This window comes from Salvelinus fontinalis, chromosome 24 (assembly GCF_029448725.1).
Source record: "Salvelinus fontinalis isolate EN_2023a chromosome 24, ASM2944872v1, whole genome shotgun sequence".
NCBI lineage: Eukaryota > Metazoa > Chordata > Actinopteri > Salmoniformes > Salmonidae > Salvelinus > Salvelinus fontinalis.
Window position 1 is genome coordinate 12,750,255 of NC_074688.1, and position 27,554 is coordinate 12,777,808.

The window sequence follows — 27,554 nt, forward strand, 5'->3', positions numbered from 1 at the left end:
GACAGACAGACAGACACAACAACACATGTTAATATAATACACCATCAACAGTAACACAAACTGTCTGCTCCCTCCTCACTTCTACTGCTCTCATAATGGATCCTATCCAGAAGAGAACAGAAGTAGAAATTACAGTCACAGTTGGACTGTCTCTATTGACTAGGGGTCTGTACTAAAATGACTATTTTTCTTTATTCAGAGAAAGTGTTTACAAGGAAATAAAAAGAAATCACTGTTTATTCAAACAAAGAGAGAATTCTGATTGCAATGTTTACGCCTGTGTGTTCTGTGATGATTCTACCCTGATGAGTTTAATTAAAGTTCATTTATTATGACAACATACAACATAACACTCTTAATCTCGTTCCGATAGACTGTAATGAAATCAGGCATTCCTGCTCACGGGTGTGAGGCCATCGTGTTTGAACTACGAAAACAATTAGCAACACAATTAGCAACAAAGCTTTGCTGAACAAGAAAGAATGAAAACACACACCTACACACATTTTGGCTAACAGTCTTTTTTTCAGTCAGCTCCTCTCTCATTCATTCCACATAACTTTTCACAACGCTTCTCTCTTTCATATGGCCTATATGAGCTCTGGGTTGCACCCAAACCCCGGAAGATTTTCATAACCACACAACCACATGCTTTTCAATAATTAACACAGCACCTAGTTGACAAATAGTATTTTGGTTCATCATCCTCTGGGTTTCACAGGACTTTTTCCAACAATACAACATCTGGCCTAACACACAGAAACACCACAGAACATAAAATCATCCTTTACTCTCTACGCTCGCTGGGAACAGCTGCTGTTCTCACACACATGCATAGTTACAAAGGTCACAGACAAACTCTGTGCGGGCACACACACACACACACACACACACACACACACACACACACACACACACACACACACACACACACACACACACACACACACACACACACACACACACACACACACACACACACACACACACACACACACAGACATGTCCACCCACCTTCCTCCAGAGTCTTGGCCGTCTTGACCTCACTGTCTGTTCCCTGGAACTCGTTGAAGAAGGGGCGAACTTTGAACTCGTAGGTGACTCCCTTCCTGAGCTGGGGCACCACAGTACTGTCCTCCCCTGGGGTTCTCACCTCAAACACAGCCCAGTCACTCCTCTGCTGGCCCTCTGGAGAGGCACGGTACATCACCTTATAACCCTGGATGTACTGAGACTGCTGCTCCACCTAGTGGCCAGGGGAGATAATAACACACACACGGTCAGCTTGACTCCATTTAGGCACTCAGTGACTCTGCAGTGGAAAGTCTCTCAGCATCATTCTGGAACATTATCAATAGACAGTTCAGTTGTAGCTGTAGGCCAGTTTTACTAATGTGGCTGTCTCTGCCTGGCTGGCTGGCTGGCTGGCTGGCGGGGTACGGAGTGCTAACTCATCACATGGTCCATCCATCTATCAATCCATCCCTCCGTCTGTGTGTCGGCCAGCGGAGCGGTTCCATTTGGAGCGGCAGCCATGTCTGGAAACCGCAGCGCACCATGAGGTCATAGCCCAGAGGTGCCGAGAGTCTGGTCCTGGTTACAGGAGGCTAGAACAGGGCAGCCAGAACAGCCCGGCCCGTCTCCTCCTGACTTACTGGGAACTCTAGTCTAGGATCAGGGGGACAGTGCAGCCTCTCATACTGACTGACTCACACACACCAGGGGACAGGATATGCTGAGGATACAGAGAGAGCCATGATGACAGAGATCATTTCCTATAATAGAGCATTGGTAAAGGTGGATCTTGATTTAGAGAGACTCTGTGTAGTCAGTCAGGGATCATCTATGCATGTGCCTCTACTGTATGTGTGAACTCTACAATACAACCTATTGGTGTGAACTAGAATGGTACTGTACAGCACTGTACTGTAGTGTATTGTACTACTGTACAGTACTGTAGTGTATTGCACTACTGTACTGTAATGTACTACTGTACTGTACTGTAGTGTATTGTACTACTGTACTGTAGTGTATTGTACTACTGTACTGTACTGTAGTGTATTGTACTACTGTACTGTAGTGTATTGTACTACTGTACTGTACTGTAGTGTATTGTACTACTGTACTGTACTGTACTGTATTGTAGCCAGCAGCATACCACCCTGCATACCGCTGCTGGCTTTCTTCTGAAGCTAAGCAGGGTTGGTCCTGGTCAGTCCCTGGATGGGAGACCAGATGCTGCTGGAAGTGGTGTTGGAGGGCCAGTAGGACGCACTCTTTCCTCTGGTCTAAAAAATATCCCAATGCCCCAGGGCAGTGATTGGGGACGCTGCCCTGTGTAGGGTGCCGTCTTTCGGATGGGACGTTAAACGGGTGTCCTGACTCTCTGAGGTCATTAAAGATCCCATGGCACTTATCGTAAGAGTAAGGGTGTTAACCCTGGTGCCCTGGCTAAATTCCCAATCTGGCCCTCATACCATCATGGTCATCTAATCATCCCCAGCTTCCAATTGGCTCATTCCTCTCCCCTGTAACTATTCCCCAGGTCATTGCTGAGAATGTGTTCTCAGTCAACTTACCTGGTAAAATAACGGATAAATAAAATTGTACTACTGTATTGTTGTACTGTACTATCAAACAAGGTCTCTGGGAAAGGTAGGCAGCACATTTTTTTATCCTCCACTAAAAAAATTATGCAGGCTCAGGTGGTCTCATTAGGCTCAGAACTGTGCAATGGAAATATCACATTTACATAACTTTTCAGACCCTTTACTCAGTACTTCATTGAAGCACCCTTGGCAGCGAAGACAGACTCGAGTCTTGTTGGGTATGACGCTGGATGTGGATCGTCCAGAAGTCTCTCCAGAGTTGTTCAATCGGGTGCAAGTCCAGGATCTGGCTGGGCCACTCAATGACATTCAGAAACTTGTCCCAAAGCCACTCCTGTGTTGTCTTGGCTGTGTGCTTAGGGTCGTTGTCCTGTTGGAGGGTGAACCTTCGCCCCAGTCTGTCCTGAGTGCTCTGGAGCAGGTTTTTATCAAGGATCCCTCTGTACTTTGCTCCGCTCATCTTTCCCTCGATCCTGACTAGTCTCCCAGGACCTGCCGCTGAAAAACATCCCCACAGCAGGTTTCCTCTAGACGTCACGCTTGGAATTCAGGCAAATAAGTTCAATCTTGGTTTCATCAGGGCAGAAAATCTTGTTTCTCATGGTCTGAGAGTCTTTAGGTGCCTTTTGGCAAACTCCAAGCTGGCTGTCATGTGCCTTTAACTGAGGAGTGGCTTCCATCTGGCCTCTCTACCATAAAGGCCTGATTGGTGAAGTGCTGCAGAGATGGTTGTCCTTCTGGAAGGTTCTCCCATCTCCAAAGAGGAACTCTAGAGCTCTGTCAGAGTGACCATAGGCTTCTTGGTCACCTCCCTGACCAAGGCCCTTCTCCCCCGATTGCTCAGTTTGGCCAGGCGGCCAGCTCTAGGAAGAGTCTTGGTGGTTCCAAACTACTTCCATTTAAGAATGATGGAAGCCACTGTGTTCTTGGGTAACTTCAATGCTGCAGACATTTTTTGGTACCCTTCCCCAGTTCTGTGCCTCGACACAATTTACGGACAATTCCTTCGACCTCATGGCTTGTATTTTTCCCTGACATGCCCTGTCAATTGTGGGACTTTATGTAGACAGGTGTGTGCCTTTCCAAATTATTTCCAAACAATTGAATTTACAACAGGTGGACTCCAATCAAGTTGTAGAAACATATCAAGGATGATCATTGGAAACAGGATGCACCTGAGCTCAATTTTGAGTGTCATAGCAAAGGGTCTGAATACTTATGTAAAAAAGGTATTTCTGTTTTTAATTTTCAATAAATTTGCAAAATTGTCTAAAAACCTGTTTTTGCGTCGTCATTATGCGGTATTAGGTGTATATTGTTGAGGAACAGTGTATATTTAATCAATTTCAGAATAAGGCTGTGGAAAATGAAATGTCATGGTGTCTGAATAGTTTCTGAATGCACTGTATAAGAAGCCAGTTCATAGAATACAGTGTGTCTGATGCAACTAGTGAGGAGGTGTATAGTTATACTTTCCTTCTATTCAACATAACCTGGAATAGATCGACATGGAGACAGTGGAATCATGGTAGCCAAACAGTGTTTAATAAGATATCCACGATCTAACAGCATAGAGGTCCTAACACCTCTGCAAGCTGCCCTTTAATCTCTACCCCTCCTTTATAATCCTCTTTTCTCCCTCTCCTCCTCCCTCTCTCCTCCCACATCTGCAATCCATTTCAGCCTGAGAACACTAGTTGGACACCTCTTCCATTTCACTTGTTTTAACAGCAGTCAAGTGTTTTCAATCTGGGAAGGCACAGGCTGGCCCGCTGCGCTGCTGGGCGGCTTATGTCAGTGGACTGTGTGTTGTGGAGTGTTGTGAATGGGCCGCTGTGGGTTGGTTTAGCTCTGACTGAAGACAGGCAGAAAGACAGGTCTTACAGCAGCAGTGCTGGCCAGTGTGACTGGCCCTGACCAGATGGATACTTAGAGAGTTTTGACAGGGTTCCAGTCGGTTCTCTGTTCTCTCTCTCTCCGCAGTGCAGTGTCTGTCCTCTACAGGACGCTAGGACATTAGCACTGCTGAGTGGGCAAACACATCGACCGTGAGCACAGAGCGTTCCAGACCTAGCCACTCTCCATGGTGACTTTGGAGCGAACAATAAAAATTATACATTTAAGTTTTAAAATGAATGCTAAAACATACAAAATACACAATAGATATTAAAATAATACATAAACCATATAGACTACCGTTCAAAAGTTTGAGGTCACTTAGAAATGTCCTTGTTTTTGAAAGTAAAATACCTTTTTTGTCCATTAAAATAAAATAAAATTGATCAGAAATACAGTGTAGACATTGGTAATGTTGTAAATGACTATTGTAACTGGAAACGGCAGATTTTTTATGGAATATCTACATAGGCGTACAGAGGCCCATTATCAGCAACCATCACTCCTGTGTTCCAATGGCACGTTGTGTTAGCTAATCCAAATGTATAATTTTAAAAGGCTAATTGATCATTAGAAAACCCTTTTGCAATTATGTTAGAACAGCTGAAAACTCTTTTGATTACAGAAGCAATAAAACTGTCCTTCTTTAGACTAGTTGAGTATCTGGAAAATCAGCACTTGTGGGTTCGGTTACAGGCTCAAAATAGCCAGAAACTAAGACCTTTCTTCTGAAACTTGTCAGTCTATTCTTGTTCTGAGAAATAAGGCTATTCCACGCGAGAAATTGCCAAGAAACTGAAGATCTCGTACAACGCTGTGTACTACTCCCTTCACAGAACAGGGCGAACTGGCTCTAACCAGAATAGAAAGAGAAGTGGGATGCCCCGGTGCACAACTGAGCAAGAGGACAAGGTCATTAGAGTTTCTAGTTTGAGAAACAGATGCCTCACAAGTCCTCAACTGGCATCTTCATTAAATAGTACCTGCAAAACACCAGTCTCAACGTCAACAGTGAAGAGGTGACTCCGGGATGCTGGCTTTTTATGCAGAGTTGCAAAGAAAAAGCCATATCTCAGACTGGCCAATAAAAAGAAAAGATTAAGATGGGCAAAATAACACAGACACTGGACAGAAGAACTCTGCCTAGAAGGCCAGTTTTATTGCTTCTTTAATCAGGACTACAGTTTTCAGCTGTGCTAACATAATTGCAAAAGGGTTTTCTAATGATCAATTAGCCTTTTAAAATTATACATTTGGATTAGCTAACACAACGTGCAATTGGACACAGGAGTGATGGTTGCTGATAATGGGCCTCTGTACGCCTATGTAGATATTCCATTAAAAAAATCTGCCATTTCCAGCTACAATAGTCATTTACAACATTAACAATGTCTACACTGTATTTCTGATCAATTTTATGTTATTTTAAAGGACGAAAAAAGGTGCTTTCTTTCAAAAACAAGGACATTTCTAAGTGACCCCAAACTTCTGAACGGTAGTGTACATACATTACTTTATAAGAGTCACTCATTGGGAATGTAATCCCTAAAGTCGTGTTTTGAAGCAGAGAAAACCGCTCACCGTCCACTGCACTCTGACAGAGGAGGAGGAGAGGATGGTGGGGTTGTGAAGGTGGATGACCACCTCTCCTAACTCCCTCTGGATCTGACGGTGGTCCACTCCCTGACTGGTGGGGGGGATATCTGCACACACACACACACACACACACACACACACACACACACACACACACACACACACACACACACACACACACACACACACACACACACACACACACACACACACACACACACAAACACAAACACACACACAAACACAAACGATAAATACATGTCCAGTATGAACAGCAGAAGGTTCAGACTGGGACAGAGTTCAGACAGGGACAAGGTCCATGCAGGGACAGGGACAAGGTCCAGACAGGGACAGGGACAAGGTCCAGACAGGGACAAGGTCCAGACAGGGACAAGGTCCAGACAGGGACAGGGACAAGGTCCAGACAGGGACAAGGTCCAGACAGGGACAAGGTCCAGACAGGGACAGGGACAAGGTCCAGACAGGGACAGGGACAAGGTCCAGACAGGGACAGGGACAAGGTCCAGACAGGGACAAGGTCCAGACAGGGACAGGGACAAGGCCCAGACAGGGACAGGGACAAGGTCCAGACAGGGACAAGGTCCAGACAGGGACAGGGACAAGGTCCAGACAGGGACAAGGTCCAGACAGGGACCTACCGTAAAGCGGCCCATTTAAAGTCATTAAGAGAGAGCAGAGACCCACCTTGTGTTTTGACGGTGTCAGTGATGGGGCTGGGGTCACTCAGGCCGTAGGCGTTAGCAGCTCGGACCAGGAAGAGATAGACAGCACTGGCCTTCAGGCCCTTTAACACATACGACTCAGTCTTCACATGTTCTGCCAGGGTCTGCCAGCTGCTGCCTGACGCATGACTAGGAGAGAAGACAGAACAGGATGTTAGACATCAGGTTTAAAGTTCAAACACACACTCAGACCGTAGGCGTATGATATGTGGTAGTAGAGAAGTGGCCTGGGGGCGCACATTTAATGTGTTGTGAAATCTGTTGTGAAATGTAATATAATGTTTTTAAATTGTATATAACTGCCTTAATGTTGCTGGACCCCAGGAAGAGTAGCTGCTGCCTTGACAGGAACTAATGGGGATCCATAATAAACCCCAGGAATAGTAGCTGCTGCCTTGACAGGAACTAATGGGGATCTATGATAAACCCCAGGAAGAGTAGCTGCTATCTTGACAGGAACTAATGGGGATCTATGATAAACCCCAGGAAGAGTAGCTGCTATCTTGGCAGGAACTAATGGGGATCTATGATAAACCCCAGGAAGAGTAGCTGCTGTCTTGACAGGAACTAATGGGGATCTATGATAAACCCCAGGAAGAGTAGCTGCTATCTTGACAGGAACTAATGGGGATCTATGATAAACCCCAGGAAGAGTAGCTGCAATCTTGACAGGAACTAATGGAGATCCATAATAAACCCCAGGAAGAGTAGCTGCTATCTTGACAGGAACTAATGGGGATCTATGATAAACCCCAGGAAGAGTAGCTGCCATCTTGACAGGAACTAATGGGGATCTATGATAAACCCCAGGAAGAGTAGCTGCTGCCTTGACAGGAACTAATGGGGATCCATAATAAACCCCAGGAAGAGTAGCTGCTGTCTTGACAGGAACTAATGGGAATTCATAATAAACCCCAGGAAGAGTAGCTGCTGCCTTGACAGGAACTAATGGGGATCCATAATAAACCCCAGGAAGAGTAGCTGCTATCTTGACAGGAACTAATGGGGATCCATAATAAACCCCAGGAAGAGTAGCTGCTTTCTTGACAGGAACTAATGGGGATCTATGATAAACCCCAGGAAGAGTAGCTGCTATCTTGACAGGAACTAATGGGGATCTATGATAAACCCCAGGAAGAGTAGCTGCTGTCTTGACAGGAACTAATGGGGATCTATGATAAACCCCAGGAAGAGTAGCTGCTGCCTTGACATGAACTAATGGGGATCCATAATAAACCCCAGGAAGAGTAGCTGCTCCCTTGGCAGGAACTAATGGGGCTCCATAATAAACCCCAGGAAGAGTAGCTGCTGCCTTGACAGGAACTAATGGGGATCAACTATAAACCTCAGGAAGAGTAGCTGCTGCCTTGACAGGAACTAATGGGGATCTATGATAAACCCCAGGAAGAGTAGCTGCTGCCTTGGCAGGAACTAATGGGGTTCCATAATAAACCCCAGGAATAGTAGCTGCTGTCTTGACAGGAACTAATGGGGATCCATAATAAACACTGTGACATCACTTTATTTATTTTGGTCACAAGTGACCTCCTTTGTCCTCTGCTCTTACCTAAAGGCCTCTATGATGTAGGAGGTGGGCGTGGCTCCTGAGAAGTTGGGCTTCCAGGACAGAGTGACAGAGGTGCGGGTGACGTCAGTGACCTCAGGTTTGAAGGGGGCGCTGGGGATCAGGTTGGGGTCAGTGGGTCTGGCCGGCTGCACTGGAACACCAAACTCTGAACATGACGAGAGAGAGGAGAGTATCATGAGACATTTTCTATAAAGCTAAATTAACCTGTTGAGGCTGGGGGCGCTGTTGTCACTATTTATGCTAATCGTGTAATTTTTGAAACGGCTTCCCACAAAATTCTTGATCGTACAATATGCATATTATTATTATTATTGGATAGAAAACAGTCTATAGTTTCTATAGGAGTTGAAATTTTGTCTCTAAGTGGAACAGAACCCATTCTACAGCAATTTCCCTGACATGGAGTCAGATTTCAGAAATGTTGGCCCCTGATCTGGAGTCAGTTAAAAGGCCACAGTTATTGCTATGAGTATACGGACACTGCTTACGTCTTCCCCTGGATGCCTTTACGTGATGACGATTTGAATGGGGTCGATTGCGCGTTCACAGGCACTACAAATTAAAAAACCCTGAGGCTAGTCACTCTTTTGGAGCTGCGTCATGCGCCTAGAGGACACCGACCCGCACCTGTTCCAAGCATTAGTGGAGGGAGTAATATTACTCTGGTCATGTTTCTACTCGTTATAGGAGTTAAAAACATCATAAGGTAGTTAATTTAAAGCGTTTTATAGCAATTTATATCCGTTTAGTGCGATTTTGGGACATTTATTTCTGAAACGCTGTGAATGGCTGGGCACGCTTCCAGTTCATCCCGAACGCAGTTGGCATTTCCACATGGCAAGAGGACAGCTTTCCACCAAAAGACGATTAGACCCAAGAAAGGATCCTTTGCCCAAGATACTGATGGAAGAACAGCTCAAAGTAGGACATTTTTATTATGATAAATCGTGTTTCTGTCGAAAAATGTTAGTGGCTTAGGACGCCATGTTTTTTGACGTAGCTTCGCTTGGCGCAAACTGTATTGAAAAGTAAGGATAATTTAAAAAATGTAATTCCGCGATTGTATTAAGAATTAAATTGTCTATCAATCCCTGTCCACCCTATATTTTTTAGTCACGTTTATGAGTATTTATGTATAAGAGTAGATCACTGTCTAATATGGCGCACGGACATTTTCTCACCAGCTGGGCTACATTTCACATTGTCTAACCATGATTTTGGTGGCTAAATAAGCACATTTTCGAACAAACTGTATATGTATGTTGTAATGTGATGTTACAGGGGTGTCATCTGAAGAATTCTGAGAAGGTTAGTGAAAAAAATAATATATTTTGGCGATGTTGACGTTATCGCTCACTTTGGCTAGAATCAATGCTGGGCTGCTATGTGCTATGTGCTATGCTAATATAACGATTTATTGTGTTTTCGCTGTAAGACACTTAGAAAATCTGAAATATTGTCTGTATTCACAGGATCTGTGTCTTTCGATTAGTGTATGCTGTGTATTTTTACGAAATGTTTGATGATTAGTAAGTAGGTAAACACGTTGCTCTATGTAGTTATTCTAGTCCATTTGTGATGGTGGGTGCAATTGTAACCTATGCCATCTACCTGAAATATGTACATTTTTCTAACAAAACCTATCCCATACCATAAATATGTTATCAGACTGTCATCTGATGAGTTTTTTTCTTGGTTAGGGGCTATAAATATCTTAGTTTAGCTGAATTGGTGATAGCTACTGGTGTTGGTGGACAAATAAAAGATGGTGGATTATGCTAATGTGTTTTTAGGTAATAGATTTACATCTTTACATATTGTGTCTTCCCTGTAAAACATTTTAAAAATCGGACATGTTGGCTGGATTCACAAGATCTGTGTCTTTCATTAGCTGTATTGGACTTTAATGTGTGAAAGTTAAATATTTTAATACTTTATCAGTAACACCAGACTATGGAATGCATACCAAGCACATTCACACACACACACACAGACTCACGCACACTCCCTGGGCGGGTGGCAAGATTGTGACATTCCTACTAAAAAAGCAATTACAGACTGAATGTATTTAATTCAATGTCATTATGGAGTGTAGCCACAGTGACAGTAGGCAGCAGCCCAGTGGCTTACCTTGAACATCCAGGTAGGCCTTCCACGAGGCCTCGCCACTGGGAGTGGAGGCGATGCATGTGTACATGCCTGTGTCACCCAGCTATAAGACAGAAAAAAAGAAGACAGGAAATGGAGGGGAGAGGGACTAGATTAGTGATCGCTGTCTGTCCGTCTGTCTGTCTGTCCGTCTGTCCGTCTGTCTGTCTGTCCGTCTGTCCGTCTGTCCGTCTGTCCGCCTGTCCGTCTGTCTGTCTGTCTGTGTGTGTGGTTCCTAGCAGCCAGCCATCAGTGCCTGGTAATCTCAGTGTTACCCCTCCCTGTAGAAAGTGGGAAAAGCAGCTGGGAAGGCCAAGTGGCAGGATTGTACCAGTCAAATTGAAAGGATTTCCACAGGAACACAGACTAACTGGAGACCTCCTCTCCCCCGCCCCTCCTCTCCTCCTCCTCATCACTCCTCTCACCCTCCCCTCAGGGAAAGGAGTGCTTTACAGAACAGATATGGTGACACTCTCTAGTGTGTGAGAGGGAGAGTGTGTGTCTCAGTGTGTGTGAGAGGGAGAGTGTTTGTCTCAGTGTGTGTGAGAGGGAGAGTGTGTGTCTCAGTGTGTGTGAGAGAGGGAGAGTGTTTGTCTCAGTGTGTGTGAGAGGGAGAGTGTTTGTCTCAGTGTGTGTGAGAGGGAGAGTGTGTGTCTCAGTGTGTGTGAGAGAGGGAGAGTGTTTGTCTCAGTGTGTGTGAGAGGGAGAGTGTGTGTCTCAGTGTGTGTGAGAGAGGGAGAGTGTGTGTCTCTGTGTGTGTGAGAGGGAGAGTGTTTGTGTCCTGTAGATCAGCCTCCAGGTAGGGTCCGTCTAAGCTCAACCTGACAGGTAAGACAAATCATCCAGCTTCTTAAAAATGCATTAATAAAGACACGGTGCATTACCTCCAAACATAAGCTAAATGTTCATTCATGTAAATTGCCTTAGGTAAGGTTTTGGTTGAAAACACATCACACTGTTCTCACAGTGTTGCCCATTCACCACAGCCCTGTCACCACACACAACCTGCCTGCAGTCACAACACACACGCATACACACAGCAACATTCTAACGCGAACTCTGACCCCTTGATGCCTCCATCTGGAGAATGCATCGGCACCCCCCTGGTCTCTCCCTCAGTTATCTGCTTCACACAGCTCCCCATCACACTCTGTTGAGTGACAGGACAATAGTGTGTGTGAATTCACTTCAAACCCCTGACAGCTGATTGACGGCTCACTGAGGAGAGGAGAGGCATGAATGGACGCTAGGAGGGAACTGATCACATGCTTTATTTACTGATCGAGCAGCAGGAGTTATTCTGCCAGCCAGCCAGCCAGCCAGCCGCTCCGCCGTATAGATATTATTCAGGACAGCCTTGAAAGTGATTGGGGGAATGCATTATTAATGTCTCGGGTAATGGAAGAGCTTGATTGGAAATGTAAACATATGAAGGAGGTCAATTCGGAAGATTTCAAACAGCCAACTGTTCTACAATGAGAACAGAATTCTATTCAATGATGTTCTCATTTCCATACAGTATATTAGGATAATGTGGCATATGGTTCGACAGCCAACTGCCTCAGTAAGATATTCCATGTGAGCTGGTACACTACAGTAGACCTATATGTTGCTCTGTAGATCAGACACTCCTGTAGTATAAAGGCTTCATACACAGTCCGCCTGCAGTTTGATGTATTTTCTCAGCACTAATATTCTGAACCAGAGAGATACATCAATACATTGTTTTATCTTTATGCTTTGAAAAGTTTGGAGAGAGGGTCTATCATTCCATGTGTTTATGCAGTGTATTCAGTGTAGATGAGAGTTTCTTTGTGTGTGCGTGCGAGCGTGTATGTGAATGTGTGTATGTGTGTGTGTACATGTTTGAGTGTGTTGTGTGTTACCTTGGCGTAGCGGATCTGCAGTGCGCCCGTGTCCAGCTGTTTGACCCGGGAGTCGTGAGTGGACACCAACACCCCGTCCTTCCTCCACATAATGGTGGGGGTGGGCTTACCCGTTGCTAGGCAACTCAGAACCACTGTCCCGTCCACAGAGACAGTCTGATTGGTCGGACCCTGGCGGACAACTGGAGGTGGGCGATCAGACACAACTAGAGAGAGAGAGAGAGCGAGAGTTAGAAACTGTGTGGGTGAGAGGGAGAGAATATATATATCATTTGAGTGGACGATGAGAGAACAATATTAAGTGGAATTGAAGACAATAATAAAATAAATGGAGAGACAATTATACAGTGGGATTGTAGAGAAACACATAAATTGCAGCGGAAGGTGAGAAAGTCGCAAACACAAGGTAGCTGTGTGGTAGACGGAGAGAGAGAGAGACAGAGAGAAATTCAAAAATGGAATGAAATTCAATTTTCACAACTGGAAGCAATGTTCTAATCATTCAGCAGTGGGAGTTGACCTTAGCCAAACACATGGTGTAATTCAAATAAAACAGGCTAACATACAAGTCCCTCTTTCTGCAGATCCAGACTCCAGTGGAGACATTAACAGCCAACCAAACCCCCCCATCCCCTCTCCACCTCCTTAAACCACACCCCCCTCATGAAACCACACCTCCAGTCTATAAAACACAGAACATGGGAGAAAACGCTTCTAAATACCTAGCACCACAGACAATGTTGTTACCATGAATCATTTTCCCTCCCTTCTCCTCTGTCCCCTCTTCTCCTCTTCCTCCTCGTCATCCCCCTCTCAGTGGGCGTTCACCAGTCGACACACACAGATTTAATAAAACGTGCTTTGTCTCCATTTCATGTCCATTATGTGACTGGAGAACGGTGTCCGTCATGTCCCTGCTACTGTAGATTGCTCCTGAAGCTGGTATCATTAAGGCTGTTAACTTCTTGAGAATACAGGGGGTGCTGTTTTCGCATTAGCATAATTTCCTCTACAGATTAAACTGCCTCTTGTTCAATTATTGCTGTTACTATATGCATATAATTAATACCATTGGATAGAAAACAAGCTATGGTTTCTAAAACCGTTTCAATTTTGTCTCTGAGTGAAACATAAGTCATTTGACAGCACTTTCCCTGAGCAAGAAGAAGATTGCAAGATGTGTATGCTCGCTTCAACGCTCTGCCTATATATGGTCACGCCACCTATGACCCGAAACACACTTCATTCGTCTTCCTCTGGGTGTCAGGAAGACGTCAGAGGAGAATTTTTTTGTTTATCTTGTACTGACGTGAAATAAGACCTATTTCTTTAGCGTGACCGACAACTTCCGGTTCTCTGAAACGCGCGTTTTAGAGGTGCAATTGTCTTTTGTTATGCTGCCGTTACGGATGAAAACTATCTCCGTCTCGAAGTTTGTTTGATACATGTGACCATATCATCTTAATGTATGTTTTTTCAATATAGTTTAATCAGATTATTTGAATTTTTTCGGGAGTTTTGCCGTGTTCCGTTCTGTGAGTTTTTTAACTTTGGACAGAACCGTGCTAGTCGACCAGTACCTATGCTAAATGAAGAGGGAAAGTTGCCATTGTGAATGGATTGAACGACTCATCAGGACTAAGGACACCTTTATCAACATTCTGATGAAAGATCAGCAATAGTAAGACCCAATTTACGATGTTATTTCATATATCTGTCGTGCATGTGAACTGGTCGGGCGCGCCCAGCTGGTTCTGGCTGGCGTGGCTATGCTAATTTAGCGCTACATTTTGTTTTCGCTATAAAACATTTAATAAATCTGAAATATTGTTTGGATTCACCAGATGTTGGGCTTTCAATATCTGTACGCTGTGTATTTTTTCTGAAATGTTTTAAGACAAGTAATTAGTTATATGAAGTTGGTCTCTGTAATTGTTCTGGCTGCATCAGCACTATATCAGATTGCAGCTGCAATGTAGAACTGTGATTTATACCTGAAAAATGCACATAAAAAAAAACAAAACTATGCTATACCATAAATATGTTATCAGACTGTGATCTTATGAATTTGTTTGTTGGTTAGTGGCTATATATATTTTCATTTAGTCGAATTAGTGATAGCTACTGACGCAGGAAAAAACTGTTGGAGTAAAAAAATGGTGTCTTTTGCTAACGTGTTTAGCTAATAGATTTACATATTGTGTCTTCCCTGTAAAACATTTTAAAAATCTGAAATGGTGGCTTTATTCACAAGATCTGTGTCTTTCATTGGGTGTCTTGGACTTGTGATTTAATGATATTTAGATGCTACTATTTAATTGTGACGCTATGCTAGCGATGCTAATCAGTGTGGGGGGGGGGGGGTGGGGGGTGCTCCCGAATCCGGGTTAGGTACTCGGTAGAGGTTAATGCTGCTAGTGATAGTTAGTGATAACCAATTCTGCCAGCGCAGCTGATTTAGTCAGAAGCACAAGGTTGTTTCGTTCAAAGGAATAGTAACATACAGTATGTGTATCCCCTTTTATATGCACATAATGTAGGACATACGTCTGTACATTTACACACACACACACAGTGTAGTATCATACATGGGAGACTGGCTCTTTGCTCTGGTGCTGCTGTAATTACTAAAACATTGTCACTGTGACCTGTAATTACCAGATTTGCCTACGGAGAAGAGGAGGCCTGCTCCCTTTAATAACTGTTATTATCTCCTCCTTCTACCGTCTACCAGGCCATGCCACGCCAAAGAGAGAGGGAGAGAGAGAGAGAGAGAGAGAGAGAGAGAGAGAGAGAGAGAGAGCAGGCCCAGCTACAAACAGGACAGGTACCCACCAGGCCATGCCACGCCAAAGAGAGGGAGAGAGAGAGAGAGAGAGAGAGAGAGAGCAGGCCCAGCTACAAAGGTAGAGGGAGAGGTATCTGGTTAGAGAGGGTTGAATCTAGGTGAGAGGTGTCTGGTTAGAGAGGGTTGAATCTAGGTGAGAGGTGTCTGGTTAGAGAGGGTTGAATCTAGGTGAGAGGTGTCTGGTTAGAGAGGGTTGAATCTAGGTGAGAGGTGTATGGTGAGAGAGGGTTGAATCTAGGTGAGAGGTGTCTGGTTAGAGAGAGTTGAATTTAGGTGAGAGGTGTCTGGTTAGAGAGAGTTGAATTTAGGTGAGAGGTGTCTGGTTAGAGAGGGTTGAATTTAGGTGAGAGGTGTCTGGTTAGAGAGGGTTGAATGTAGGTGAACGGTAAACAAAATAATAGTGACCGGAGAGACTGAGTGAGTCGCTACGGGAACGCTGGGACGAAAGCCAAGGTGACTATACTACCAGGCTGGCTGCATTGACTGAGAGTGTTTAGAGGTCTGAACCAGGCCTCACCACAAAGACAGATCCCTCCACCAGCAGGCTAGTCTGTTAATGAGAGGAGACTCCTAGAGGAGACACCAGCCAGCATGAATGACACACTGAATGACACACACACCAGGAGCCAACAGCCCAGAGCCAAGAGGCAAGCCAGGCTCCTGGAGAAGATGAGACACCACAGAGTCTCTAATTCTGACAGGAGCACAGAGACCAGGCCAGACTTGGAGCACAGTCTGACCGAAACTCCAAAGACCTCAATATGTACTTTAGACACTTAAATACAGCTCATGTATATTATTATGTGTTTATTCAAATTTCTACATGTCTATGTGCCAAGGTGTGACAATACCACCAAGATGACTCCAAGATCTAATTCTGGGAGTCACTGATTGGCGGAACTCACCGTCAGTGACCTCCAGCAGGGCCTTGGTGATGACAGAGCCAGCGATGTTGAGGGCCTGGCAGCTGTAGTAGCCCACGTCTGAGCGCTCTGCATCTGTGATAGTCAGGTCCCCTGTCTGGGAGACGGAGACGCGGCTAGACGGCTGGGGGGGCTGGTAGGAGAAGAGCAGGTTCTAGAGGAGGGAGAGGAGAGAAGAAAGGACAGATATAGACAGAGAAGAGAGAAGACAGGGTGGGTATAGACAAAGAAGAGAGAAGACAGGACAGATATAGACAGAGAAGAGAGAAGACAGAGAAGAGAGAAGAGAGGACGGATATAGACAGAGAAGAGAGAAGACAGGACGGATATAGACAGAGAAGAGAGAAGACAGGACGGGTATAGACAGAGAAGAGATAAGACAGGACGGGTATAGACAGAGAAGAGAGAAGACAGGACGAATATAGACAGGGAAGAGAGAAGACCGGACGGATATAGACAGAGAATAGTGAAGACAGGACATATACAGACAGAGAACAGAGAAGACAAGACAGGTATAGACAGAGAAGAGAGAAGACAGGATGGATATAGACAGAGAAGAGAGAAGACAGAGAAGAGAGAAGACAGGACAGATATAGACAGAGAAGAGAGAAGACAGGACATATATAGATGGAGAACAGAGAAGACAGGACAGATATAGACAGAGAAGAGAGAAGATAGAGAACAGAGAAGACAGGACAGATATAGACAGAGAAGAGAGAAGACAGAGAACAGAGAAGACAGGGCAGATATAGACAGAGAAGAGAGAAGACAGAGACGAGAGAAGACAGGACAGATATAGACAGAGAAGAGAGAAGACAGAGAAGAGAGAGGACATGGCAGATATAGAGAAAGAGATCAGATATAGACAGAGGAGAGAGAAGACAGAGAAGAGAGAAGACAGGGCGGATATAGAGAAACAGATCAGATAAAGACAGAGAAGAGAGAAGACAGAGAAGAGAGAGGACAGGGCAGATATAGACAGAGAAGAGAGAAGACAGAGACGAGAGAAGACAGGACAGATATAGACAGAGAAGAGAGAAGACAGAGAAGAGAGAGGACATGGCAGATATAGAGAAAGAGATCAGATATAGACAGAGGAGAGAGAAGACAGAGAAGAGAGAAGACAGGGCGGATATAGAGAAACAGATCAGATAAAGACAGAGAAGAGAGAAGACAGAGAAGAGAGAGGACAGGGCAGATATAGAGAAACAGATCAGATAAAGACAGAGAAGAGAGAAGACAGAGGAGAGAGAAGACAGGGCGGATATAGAGAAACAGATCAGATAAAGACAGAGAAGAGAGAAGACAGAGGAGAGAAAAGACAGGGCGGATATAGAGAAACAGATCAGATAAAGACAGAGAAGAGAGAAGACAGAGAAGAGAGAAGACAGGGCGGATATAGAGAAAGAGATCAGATAAAGACAGAGAAGAGAGAAGACAGAGGAGAGAGAAGACAGGGCGGATATAGAGAAACAGATCAGATAAAGACAGAGAAGAGAGAAGACAGAGGAGAGAGAAGACAGGGCGGATATAGAGAAACAGATCAGATAAAGACAGAGAAGAGAGAAGACAGAGGAGAGAGAAGACAGGGCGGATATAGAGAAACAGATCAGATAAAGACAGAGAAGAGAGAAGACAGAGTAGAGAGAAGACAGGGCGGATATAGAGAAACAGATCAGATAAAGACAGAGAAGAGAGAAGACAGAGGAGAGAGAAGACAGGGCGGATATAGAGAAACAGATCAGATAAAGACAGAGAAGAGAGAAGACAGAGAAGAGAGAAGACAGGGCGGATATAGAGAAACAGATCAGATAAAGACAGAGAAGAGAGAAGACAGAGGAGAGAGAAGACAGGGCGGATATAGAGAAACAGATTAGATAAAGACAGAGAAGAGAGAAGACAGAGAAGAGAGAAGACAGGGCGGATATAGAGAAACAGATCAGATAAAGACAGAGAAGAGAGAAGACAGAGAAGAGAGAAGACAGGGCGGATATAGAGAAACAGATCAGATAAAGACAGAGAGAGAAGACAGGGCGGATATAGAGAAACAGATCAGATAAAGACAGAGGAGAGAGAAGACAGGGCAGATATAGAGAAACAGATCAGATAAAGACAGAGAAGAGAGAAGACAGAGAAGAGAGAAGACAGGGCAGATATAGAGAAACAGATCAGATATCGACAGTAGGCTATGGAAGACCTGAAGGATGATGGAATGGAACGGTCCAATTGAAGCATCAGTGTGAAGGTCAGTGAAGTTCACTGATTTTATGGCTGGTTTTATAGGTGCACTCATAAAATGTGTAAAGATCATATGGGAATATCAAATAATAAAAGAATAAAGACTATGATTTACTACTTATTTGTCTTTCTTTTTTGTTCCATAAGCATTCCTCAACATGTGCTCATGCTGGGTTCCTGGTGTACAGTATATCCCCTCTCACCTGGCTGCCCTCTCTCTGCCAGAAGATAGCAGGTTGAGGGTTTCCTGTTGCCTCACACTGGAAGGTGACGGTCCTCCCCACCGCCACCACCTGGTTCCTGGGCCGCACCACAAACACAGGGGGCACTAGAGGACAGGCATGGGGACAGTTAGCTAACATACTGACACGCATATCACATAACATCAGACAGAGATATCAGACTTTACAGTTAATATCCCGGTCTTTATTTGAATTAGATTGTTACAGTTATGGGCTCTGTATTCAAATGAGCCGTGGTTAAGTGTTCAGGTTGTCTCTGTTTAGAGTGGACTTTTCTGGTTGCTCGTGTGTGGTACTGAAAGTCAGTCCAATCCATAATGCAGGCTGTGTATATATGAACTGTTTAATGAATAGAGAAAACAGCAGTGTGGCCCCATGCAGGTCTCTGCATTAGCAAGGGCAAGGACACAGAACACTAATATTTACATGGAAATGGGGGATAAATGAGCCATCTGTAGGAGCATCCTGGACCAGGCCCAGCCAGGATGCGAATTACACCTTGGTCTCTGAGGACAGCAGGTACGTAACACCTGGAGAATATTACTACGCCCCAGACATCTTAACACTGATACAGACCACGTAATACATCCATAAAAGCAATCTGCAGCCTGTCACTCCACATTCAGACACAATTTGTTCACAGTAAAAATGGGATATTTGGTAATGCATAAAGCAACACAACAAGGTGTAGAAAAATAATAGAATGAAATGATTTGGTTTTACCTTGGATTACAGATTTTTACCCATTAATGTCCTTTTCTCACTGTTGCCATTGACAAGTGAAACATGAGTGCTGATTGGTGGGTGGAGGGTGATGGGAGGAGGATGGAGGGGGGTGGTGCTGTGACAGCTTCCTGTCTCTGTCAGGGCGTCAGGGTGAATAGGTGACAGGTGACATTTCAACTTACCAGAAAGGACTGGAAGGAAACAGAAAGACGACGAACAACACACAAGGCCAGAGATGAATAAATAAATCAGAAACAACACCATGAAATAAATGAACATGACACAAAGACAACAGATAAGGAAGGCAACAATATGATGTTTCATGGGTCAAAATAATAATGGCATTGTCACAATGAATATGAGACATGGCATGTGGGGCCAGTCCAGTGGGCACTGAAGCACATTGGTGACTCATTACATTATGTCAAAATAATGCAACCAACCAATGAATAGCAACAACAAACACGTAGTATATCCATTACATCCATACACTTTTCAACAGTACATCATTACATCCATACACTTTTCAACAGTACATCATGACGTACATCATTACATCCATACACTTTTCAACAGTACATCATGACGTTGTTCAAAGCGTCTGTGTTTACCCATGTTTCCTCAGGAGAGGATATTAAAAGAAATATGAACAACTAAACAAAAACATAATTTTAAGAGAAACAAAACAGATGATGAAAAGTGTTTTTTCTCCAAACAGGTTGAAGGAAGATGAAGGTGAGCCTCTCCTCTCCTCTCCTCTCCTTCTCCCCTCCCCATTCCTCACCTCCCCTCACCTCTCCTCTCTTCTCTATCTCTTGACTAATGACTAATGAGGTTTTAGAGTCTCCTGAGGGTCAGCAACATCACACAGCCCCTCTCCAACCACTAAGGGTATAGCCTTGCATATGGACCACCATGCCATAAAAACACAAGGTGAATGTTAACTGTCAATCTCTGGCCATAAATCTTCCCCAGACAATCAGCCACCTTATCTAATCTGTCTGCCTCAACGGCTCCCACAGAAACATAACGCTTTCACTCAGAGTAATGATCCTTCCGCAGCTATCACATGCTGTAAAATGCAGATAATCCTTACTTCAAAAGGTTCCATAGGAAGAGGGTATCTGTGTGTCGGACCAAGGAGGAATCGCTGTATCTCACACATACACGAGCACACGCACACGCACACGCATGCACACAAAACGTGCCCACACAGACTCGCATACACACACCCACCCGCACACCTACACACACCCATAAAGATACACACCCTCACACACACCCTCACTCCCTACACGCACCTCCATTCATATGTGTCTAAGCCTTTAATGAGGTAACCCTACCTCTACCATGCTGCTGTGATCACAGTGGTGGACCTGGAACCTGGGGGGAGAGGTCAGCTCTAAGCCTGTCTGGGTCACAACTTTGTGGGGGATAGGATGCCACGCAGTGCTGGGGCGTGTGTGTGTGTTTGTGTGTGTCAGGATCTATCTGTTCTGTGATCAGAGGGAGTTGGGGGGAGGGGACCAGAGAGCAGTGTAGCCCCTTGCCCACTGGGGGGTCTGTTGTGTGCCAGGGACCCGTGTAGAGTGGTTCATAGGGCTCATATTAGCGCTGGGAGAGAAATACATGCTAAGTCTGATTAATAGGAGCTCCCACTGGTAGGACTGTGTGTGTGTTAGCGTGTGTGTCTGTAAACTCTCATTCACTGGCTGCTTCAGCCTGCCCTGATACTCCACAACAAGCCCATAAGCAGGCTGTATGTACATTGGCATGCTGTAACCATCACAGGGCTGAATGTGATTATTATGGAAAACAGAAAGGAATCCTTCTATTTGGTTACATTTGTAACATGATTAAGATTTATATGATGTTGATATTTATAGGAGAAAAAAAGATTCCTGACTGTGTGGTCTGGTAGAGAGACAGTGAGAGTATTGACTGTGTGGTCTGGTAGAGAGACAGTGAGAGTATTGACTGTGTGGTCTGGTAGAGAGAGGCAGTGAGAGTATTGACTGTGTGGTCTGGTAGAGAGAGACAGTGAGAGTATTGACTGTGTGGTCTGGTAGAGAGACAGTGAGAGTATTGACTGTGTGGTCTGGTAGAGAGAGACAGTGAGAGTATTGACTGTGTGGTCTGGTAGAGAGACAGTGAGAGTATTGACTGTGTGGTCTGGTAGAGAGACAGTGAGAGTATTGACTGTGTGGTCTGGTAGAGAGACAGTGAGAGTATTGACTGTGTGGTCTGGTAGAGAGAGACAGTGAGAGTATTGACTGTGTGGTCTGGTAGAGAGAGATAGTGAGAGTATTGACTGTGTGGTCTGGTAGAGAGACAGTGAGAGTATTGACTGTGTGGTCTGGTAGAGAGACAGTGAGAGTATTGACTGTGTGGTCTGGTAGAGAGACAGTGAGAGTATTGACTGTGTGGTCTGGTAGAGAGAGACAGTGAGAGTATTGACTGTGTGGTCTGGTAGAGAGACAGTGAGAGTATTGACTGTGTGGTCTGGTAGAGAGACAGTGAGAGTATTGACTGTGTGGTCTGGTAGAGAGACAGTGAGAGTATTGACTGTGTGGTCTGGTAGAGAGACAGTGAGAGTATTGACTGTGTGGTCTGGTAGAGAGACAGTGAGAGTATTGACTGTGTGGTCTGGTAGAGAGACAGTGAGAGTATTGACTGTGTGGTCTGGTAGAGAGACAGTGAGAGTATTGACTGTGTGGTCTGGTAGAGAGACAGTGAGAGTATTGACTGTGTGGTCTGGTAGAGAGACAGTGAGAGTATTGACTGTGTGGTCTGGTAGAGAGACAGTGAGAGTATTGACTGTGTGGTCTGGTAGAGAGACAGTGAGAGTATTGACTGTGTGGTCTGGTAGAGAGGCAGTGAGAGTATTGACTGTGTGGTCTGGTAGAGAGAGGCAGTGAGAGTATTGACTGTGTGGTCTGGTAGAGAGAGGCAGTGAGAGTATTGACTGTGTGGTCTGGTAGAGAGACAGTGAGAGTATTGACTGTGTAGTCTGGTAGAGAGACAGTGAGAGTATTGACTGTGTGGTCTGGTAGAGAGGTAGTGAGAGTATTGACTGTGTGGTCTGGTAGAGAGACAGTGAGAGTATTGACTGTGTGGTCTGGTAGAGAGACAGTGAGAGTATTGACTGTGTGGTCTGGTAGAGAGACAGTGAGAGTATTGACTGTGTGGTCTGGTAGAGAGACAGTGAGAGTATTGACTGTGTGGTCTGGTAGAGAGACAGTGAGAGTATTGACTGTGTGGTCTGGTAGAGAGGCAGTGAGAGTATTGACTGTGTGGTCTGGTAGAGAGACAGTGAGAGTATTGACTGTGTGGTCTGGTAGAGAGACAGTGAGAGTATTGACTGTGTGGTCTGGTAGAGAGGTAGTGAGAGTATTGACTGTGTGGTCTGGTAGAGAGACAGTGAGAGTATTGACTGTGTGGTCTGGTAGAGAGACAGTGAGAGTATTGACTGTGTGGTCTGGTAGAGAGGCAGTGAGAGTATTGACTGTGTGGTCTGGTAGAGAGAGACAGTGAGAGTATTGACTGTGTGGTCTGGTAGAGAGAGACAGTGAGAGTATTGACTGTGTGGTCTGGTAGAGAGACAGTGAGAGTATTGACTGTGTGGTCTGGTAGAGAGACAGTGAGAGTATTGACTGTGTGGTCTGGTAGAGAGAGGCAGTGAGAGTATTGACTGTGTGGTCTGGTAGAGAGACAGTGAGAGTATTGACTGTGTGGTCTGGTAGAGAGACAGTGAGAGTATTGACTGTGTGGTCTGGTAGAGAGACAGTGAGAGTATTGACTGTGTGGTCTGGTAGAGAGAGACAGTGAGAGTATTGACTGTGTGGTCTGGTAGAGAGACAGTGAGAGTATTGACTGTGTGGTCTGGTAGAGAGGTAGTGAGAGTATTGACTGTGTGGTCTGGTAGAGAGACAGTGAGAGTATTGACTGTGTGGTCTGGTAGAGAGGCAGTGAGAGTATTGACTGTGTGGTCTGGTAGAGAGACAGTGAGAGTATTGACTGTGTGGTCTGGTAGAGAGACAGTGAGAGTATTGACTGTGTGGTCTGGTAGAGAGACAGTGAGAGTATTGACTGTGTGGTCTGGTAGAGAGAGACAGTGAGAGTATTGACTGTGTGGTCTGGTAGAGAGACAGTGAGAGTATTGACTGTGTGGTCTGGTAGAGAGAGGCAGTGAGAGTATTGACTGTGTGGTCTGGTAGAGAGACAGTGAGAGTATTGACTGTGTGGTCTGGTAGAGAGAGGCAGTGAGAGTATTGACTGTGTGGTCTGGTAGAGAGAGGCAGTGAGAGTATTGACTGTGTGGTCTGGTAGAGAGACAGTGAGAGTATTGACTGTGTGGTCTGGTAGAGAGACAGTGAGAGTATTGACTGTGTGGTCTGGTAGAGAGACAGTGAGAGTATTGACTGTGTGGTCTGGTAGAGAGACAGTGAGAGTATTGACTGTGTGGTCTGGTAGAGAGACAGTGAGAGTATTGACTGTGTGGTCTGGTAGAGAGACAGTGAGAGTATTGACTGTGTGGTCTGGTAGAGAGACAGTGAGAGTATTGACTGTGTGGTCTGGTAGAGAGACAGTGAGAGTATTGACTGTGTGGTCTGGTAGAGAGACAGTGAGAGTATTGACTGTGTGGTCTGGTAGAGAGACAGTGAGAGTATTGACTGTGTGGTCTGGTAGAGAGACAGTGAGAGTATTGACTGTGTGGTCTGGTAGAGAGAGATAGTGAGAGTATTGACTGTGTGGTCTGGTAGAGAGAGGCAGTGAGAGTATTGACTGTGTGGTCTGGTAGAGAGACAGTGAGAGTATTGACTGTGTGGTCTGGTAGAGAGACAGTGAGAGTATTGACTGTGTGGTCTGGTAGAGAGACAGTGAGAGTATTGACTGTGTGGTCTGGTAGAGAGACAGTGAGAGTATTGACTGTGTGGTCTGGTAGAGAGACAGTGAGAGTATTGACTGTGTGGTCTGGTAGAGAGACAGTGAGAGTATTGACTGTGTAGTCTGGTAGAGAGACAGTGAGAGTATTGACTGTGTGGTCTGGTAGAGAGGTAGTGAGAGTATTGACTGTGTGGTCTGGTAGAGAGACAGTGAGAGTATTGACTGTGTGGTCTGGTAGAGAGACAGTGAGAGTATTGACTGTGTGGTCTGGTAGAGAGACAGTGAGAGTATTGACTGTGTGGTCTGGTAGAGAGACAGTGAGAGTATTGACTGTGTGGTCTGGTAGAGAGACAGTGAGAGTATTGACTGTGTGGTCTGGTAGAGAGGCAGTGAGAGTATTGACTGTGTGGTCTGGTAGAGAGACAGTGAGAGTATTGACTGTGTGGTCTGGTAGAGAGACAGTGAGAGTATTGACTGTGTGGTCTGGTAGAGAGGTAGTGAGAGTATTGACTGTGTGGTCTGGTAGAGAGACAGTGAGAGTATTGACTGTGTGGTCTGGTAGAGAGACAGTGAGAGTATTGACTGTGTGGTCTGGTAGAGAGGCAGTGAGAGTATTGACTGTGTGGTCTGGTAGAGAGAGACAGTGAGAGTATTGACTGTGTGGTCTGGTAGAGAGAGACAGTGAGAGTATTGACTGTGTGGTCTGGTAGAGAGACAGTGAGAGTATTGACTGTGTGGTCTGGTAGAGAGACAGTGAGAGTATTGACTGTGTGGTCTGGTAGAGAGAGGCAGTGAGAGTATTGACTGTGTGGTCTGGTAGAGAGACAGTGAGAGTATTGACTGTGTGGTCTGGTAGAGAGACAGTGAGAGTATTGACTGTGTGGTCTGGTAGAGAGACAGTGAGAGTATTGACTGTGTGGTCTGGTAGAGAGAGACAGTGAGAGTATTGACTGTGTGGTCTGGTAGAGAGACAGTGAGAGTATTGACTGTGTGGTCTGGTAGAGAGGTAGTGAGAGTATTGACTGTGTGGTCTGGTAGAGAGACAGTGAGAGTATTGACTGTGTGGTCTGGTAGAGAGACAGTGAGAGTATTGACTGTGTGGTCTGGTAGAGAGACAGTGAGAGTATTGACTGTGTGGTCTGGTAGAGAGACAGTGAGAGTATTGACTGTGTGGTCTGGTAGAGAGAGGCAGTGAGAGTATTGACTGTGTGGTCTGGTAGAGAGACAGTGAGAGTATTGACTGTGTGGTCTGGTAGAGAGAGGCAGTGAGAGTATTGACTGTGCGGTCTGGTAGAGAGACAGTGAGAGTATTGACTGTGTGGTCTGGTAGAGAGACAGTGAGAGTATTGACTGTGTGGTCTGGTAGAGAGACAGTGAGAGTATTGACTGTGTGGTCTGGTAGAGAGAGACAGTGAGAGTATTGACTGTGTGGTCTGGTAGAGAGACAGTGAGAGTATTGACTGTGTGGTCTGGTAGAGAGAGGCAGTGAGAGTATTGACTGTGTGGTCTGGTAGAGAGACAGTGAGAGTATTGACTGTGTGGTCTGGTAGAGAGACAGTGAGAGTATTGACTGTGTGGTCTGGTAGAGAGACAGTGAGAGTATTGACTGTGTGGTCTGGTAGAGAGAGGCAGTGAGAGTATTGACTGTGTGGTCTGGTAGAGAGACAGTGAGAGTATTGACTGTGTGGTCTGGTAGAGAGAGGCAGTGAGAGTATTGACTGTGTGGTCTGGTAGAGAGACAGTGAGAGTATTGACTGTGTGGTCTGGTAGAGAGACAGTGAGAGTATTGACTGTGTAGTCTGGTAGAGAGAGACAGTGAGAGTATTGACTGTGTGGTCTGGTAGAGAGAGGCAGTGAGAGTATTGACTGTGTGGTCTGGCGTCTAACAGCTTGTTCTGGGTCTACAGTATATCATCACCCTGCTTACTTATTAATATGAGAACAGCTGATTAGGAGAAGGCTCTGCTGTGCACATTGTAGTGGGTGTATGACATAGGTTCCCCTTTCTAACTCTCTCTGGTAGTTTAAGCAGCACTTCTCCCATTCCAGTCTCTTTCCATGGGTTGTTAGTAAAGCCACTCTTGAGGCTTCCATTCCATTCAAGTCCTTTCCACAAATAAATCACAACTAAATGACCAGCGAAGAGAAGCACACTGGTCCCCTGCATTGTTTTAGCAGTGATACTAGAATACAGTATACCCATTCTAATGGTGAGTATCCACGATGGGTGTTAACAAAACACAAACACCACCACAGAACCATAATGTTTATATCTGATATCTCAGTACAAATACTTTACCTAATGACTAAAGCTACACATTCTCATCTGGTGTAGATGAATGGTTTTACAATGAAACAGTAAATCTAACCAAGCCAATGGCCTGGCCATTTATGTGTTTCTTACGTCAATAAATGGAATATTTGACTTGACGTGTTTATAAGTCCAGAGGAGGTGTTACAGACAGGCAAACACGAGTGTAAAACAATAATTCACTGATTAAGTTAGTAATGAGAGCAGAGCTGAGAGAAAGAGAAAATAGCTCTGGGCGCCACGGCACAATGCTGACATTGTTCACTGAGGATCTGGCCATGAGAGGTGTGAAGAAAAAAAACATGTCTGTCCATTCTGGAATGAATGGGCCAAACAAACCAGCACATAACTCTTTTAAGATTTCACTTAAGAGTCGTGAAAAATTATTTAAACACTTTCGATTCAAGCAAAAACTATTAAAATGAATATACTGTTCACATAACAGACTGTAATCACAAAAATATTGAATCATGTTTCATGCTACAGCTCGCAATACTGTGATGCTGTGAACTTTCCTTCTCGTTTCAAGCCATGTATAAATGGCCCTTCAGTACCCTCATCTGGGAGTTACTGGCAGAGCATTGAATTATCAGAACATTTACATTAATTCCACATAGGAGCAGACAATCTGATTACTCCAGTGTGACACACCGTCTGAGCCAACCGTTCACTACCACTGAAATTAAACCAGCGGCAACTGTCTAAGAAATCTGACGCAACGCATCAGCAACCTTCCTATCCTGACTGTTGTTAAAAAACATGTTACCTGTGCCTTAATCTATCCCTTAGGGTTTCTTCCCCCCTTCTTGTCGTCCCCAGTGATCTGATGGGGCACACATGATTCTAGAATCGATAACACGTATGACAGATCAGTCATTTCATGTGCTAGATCTCCTGACAAGCATAAAGCCGG

At 44.9% G+C, this 27,554-nt stretch overlaps 2 protein-coding genes across 4 annotated transcripts in view; one reads left to right on the plus strand and one right to left on the minus strand.

The window, feature by feature from the left end:
- The window catches only part of LOC129821937 (CAP-Gly domain-containing linker protein 3-like), a 462,950-nt gene that overhangs the window by 259,445 nt on the left and 175,951 nt on the right, over positions 1 to 27,554 (plus strand). The window lies entirely within an intron of this gene.
- Positions 1 to 27,554, minus strand: part of LOC129821933 (roundabout homolog 1-like) — a 122,723-nt gene that overhangs the window by 65,709 nt on the left and 29,460 nt on the right. For both annotated transcript variants that reach the window (XM_055879685.1, XM_055879684.1), the window contains exons 5-12: positions 18,679 to 18,803; positions 16,220 to 16,391; positions 12,467 to 12,672; positions 10,563 to 10,644; positions 8,412 to 8,577; positions 6,807 to 6,973; positions 6,087 to 6,208; positions 1,015 to 1,246 (exon numbers count right to left, since the gene is read on the minus strand). In XM_055879685.1, coding sequence (XP_055735660.1) covers positions 1,015 to 1,246; positions 6,087 to 6,208; positions 6,807 to 6,973; positions 8,412 to 8,577; positions 10,563 to 10,644; positions 12,467 to 12,672; positions 16,220 to 16,391; positions 18,679 to 18,803 — 1,272 coding nt within the window. The remainder of the gene's footprint in view (positions 1 to 1,014; positions 1,247 to 6,086; positions 6,209 to 6,806; positions 6,974 to 8,411; positions 8,578 to 10,562; positions 10,645 to 12,466; positions 12,673 to 16,219; positions 16,392 to 18,678; positions 18,804 to 27,554) is intronic.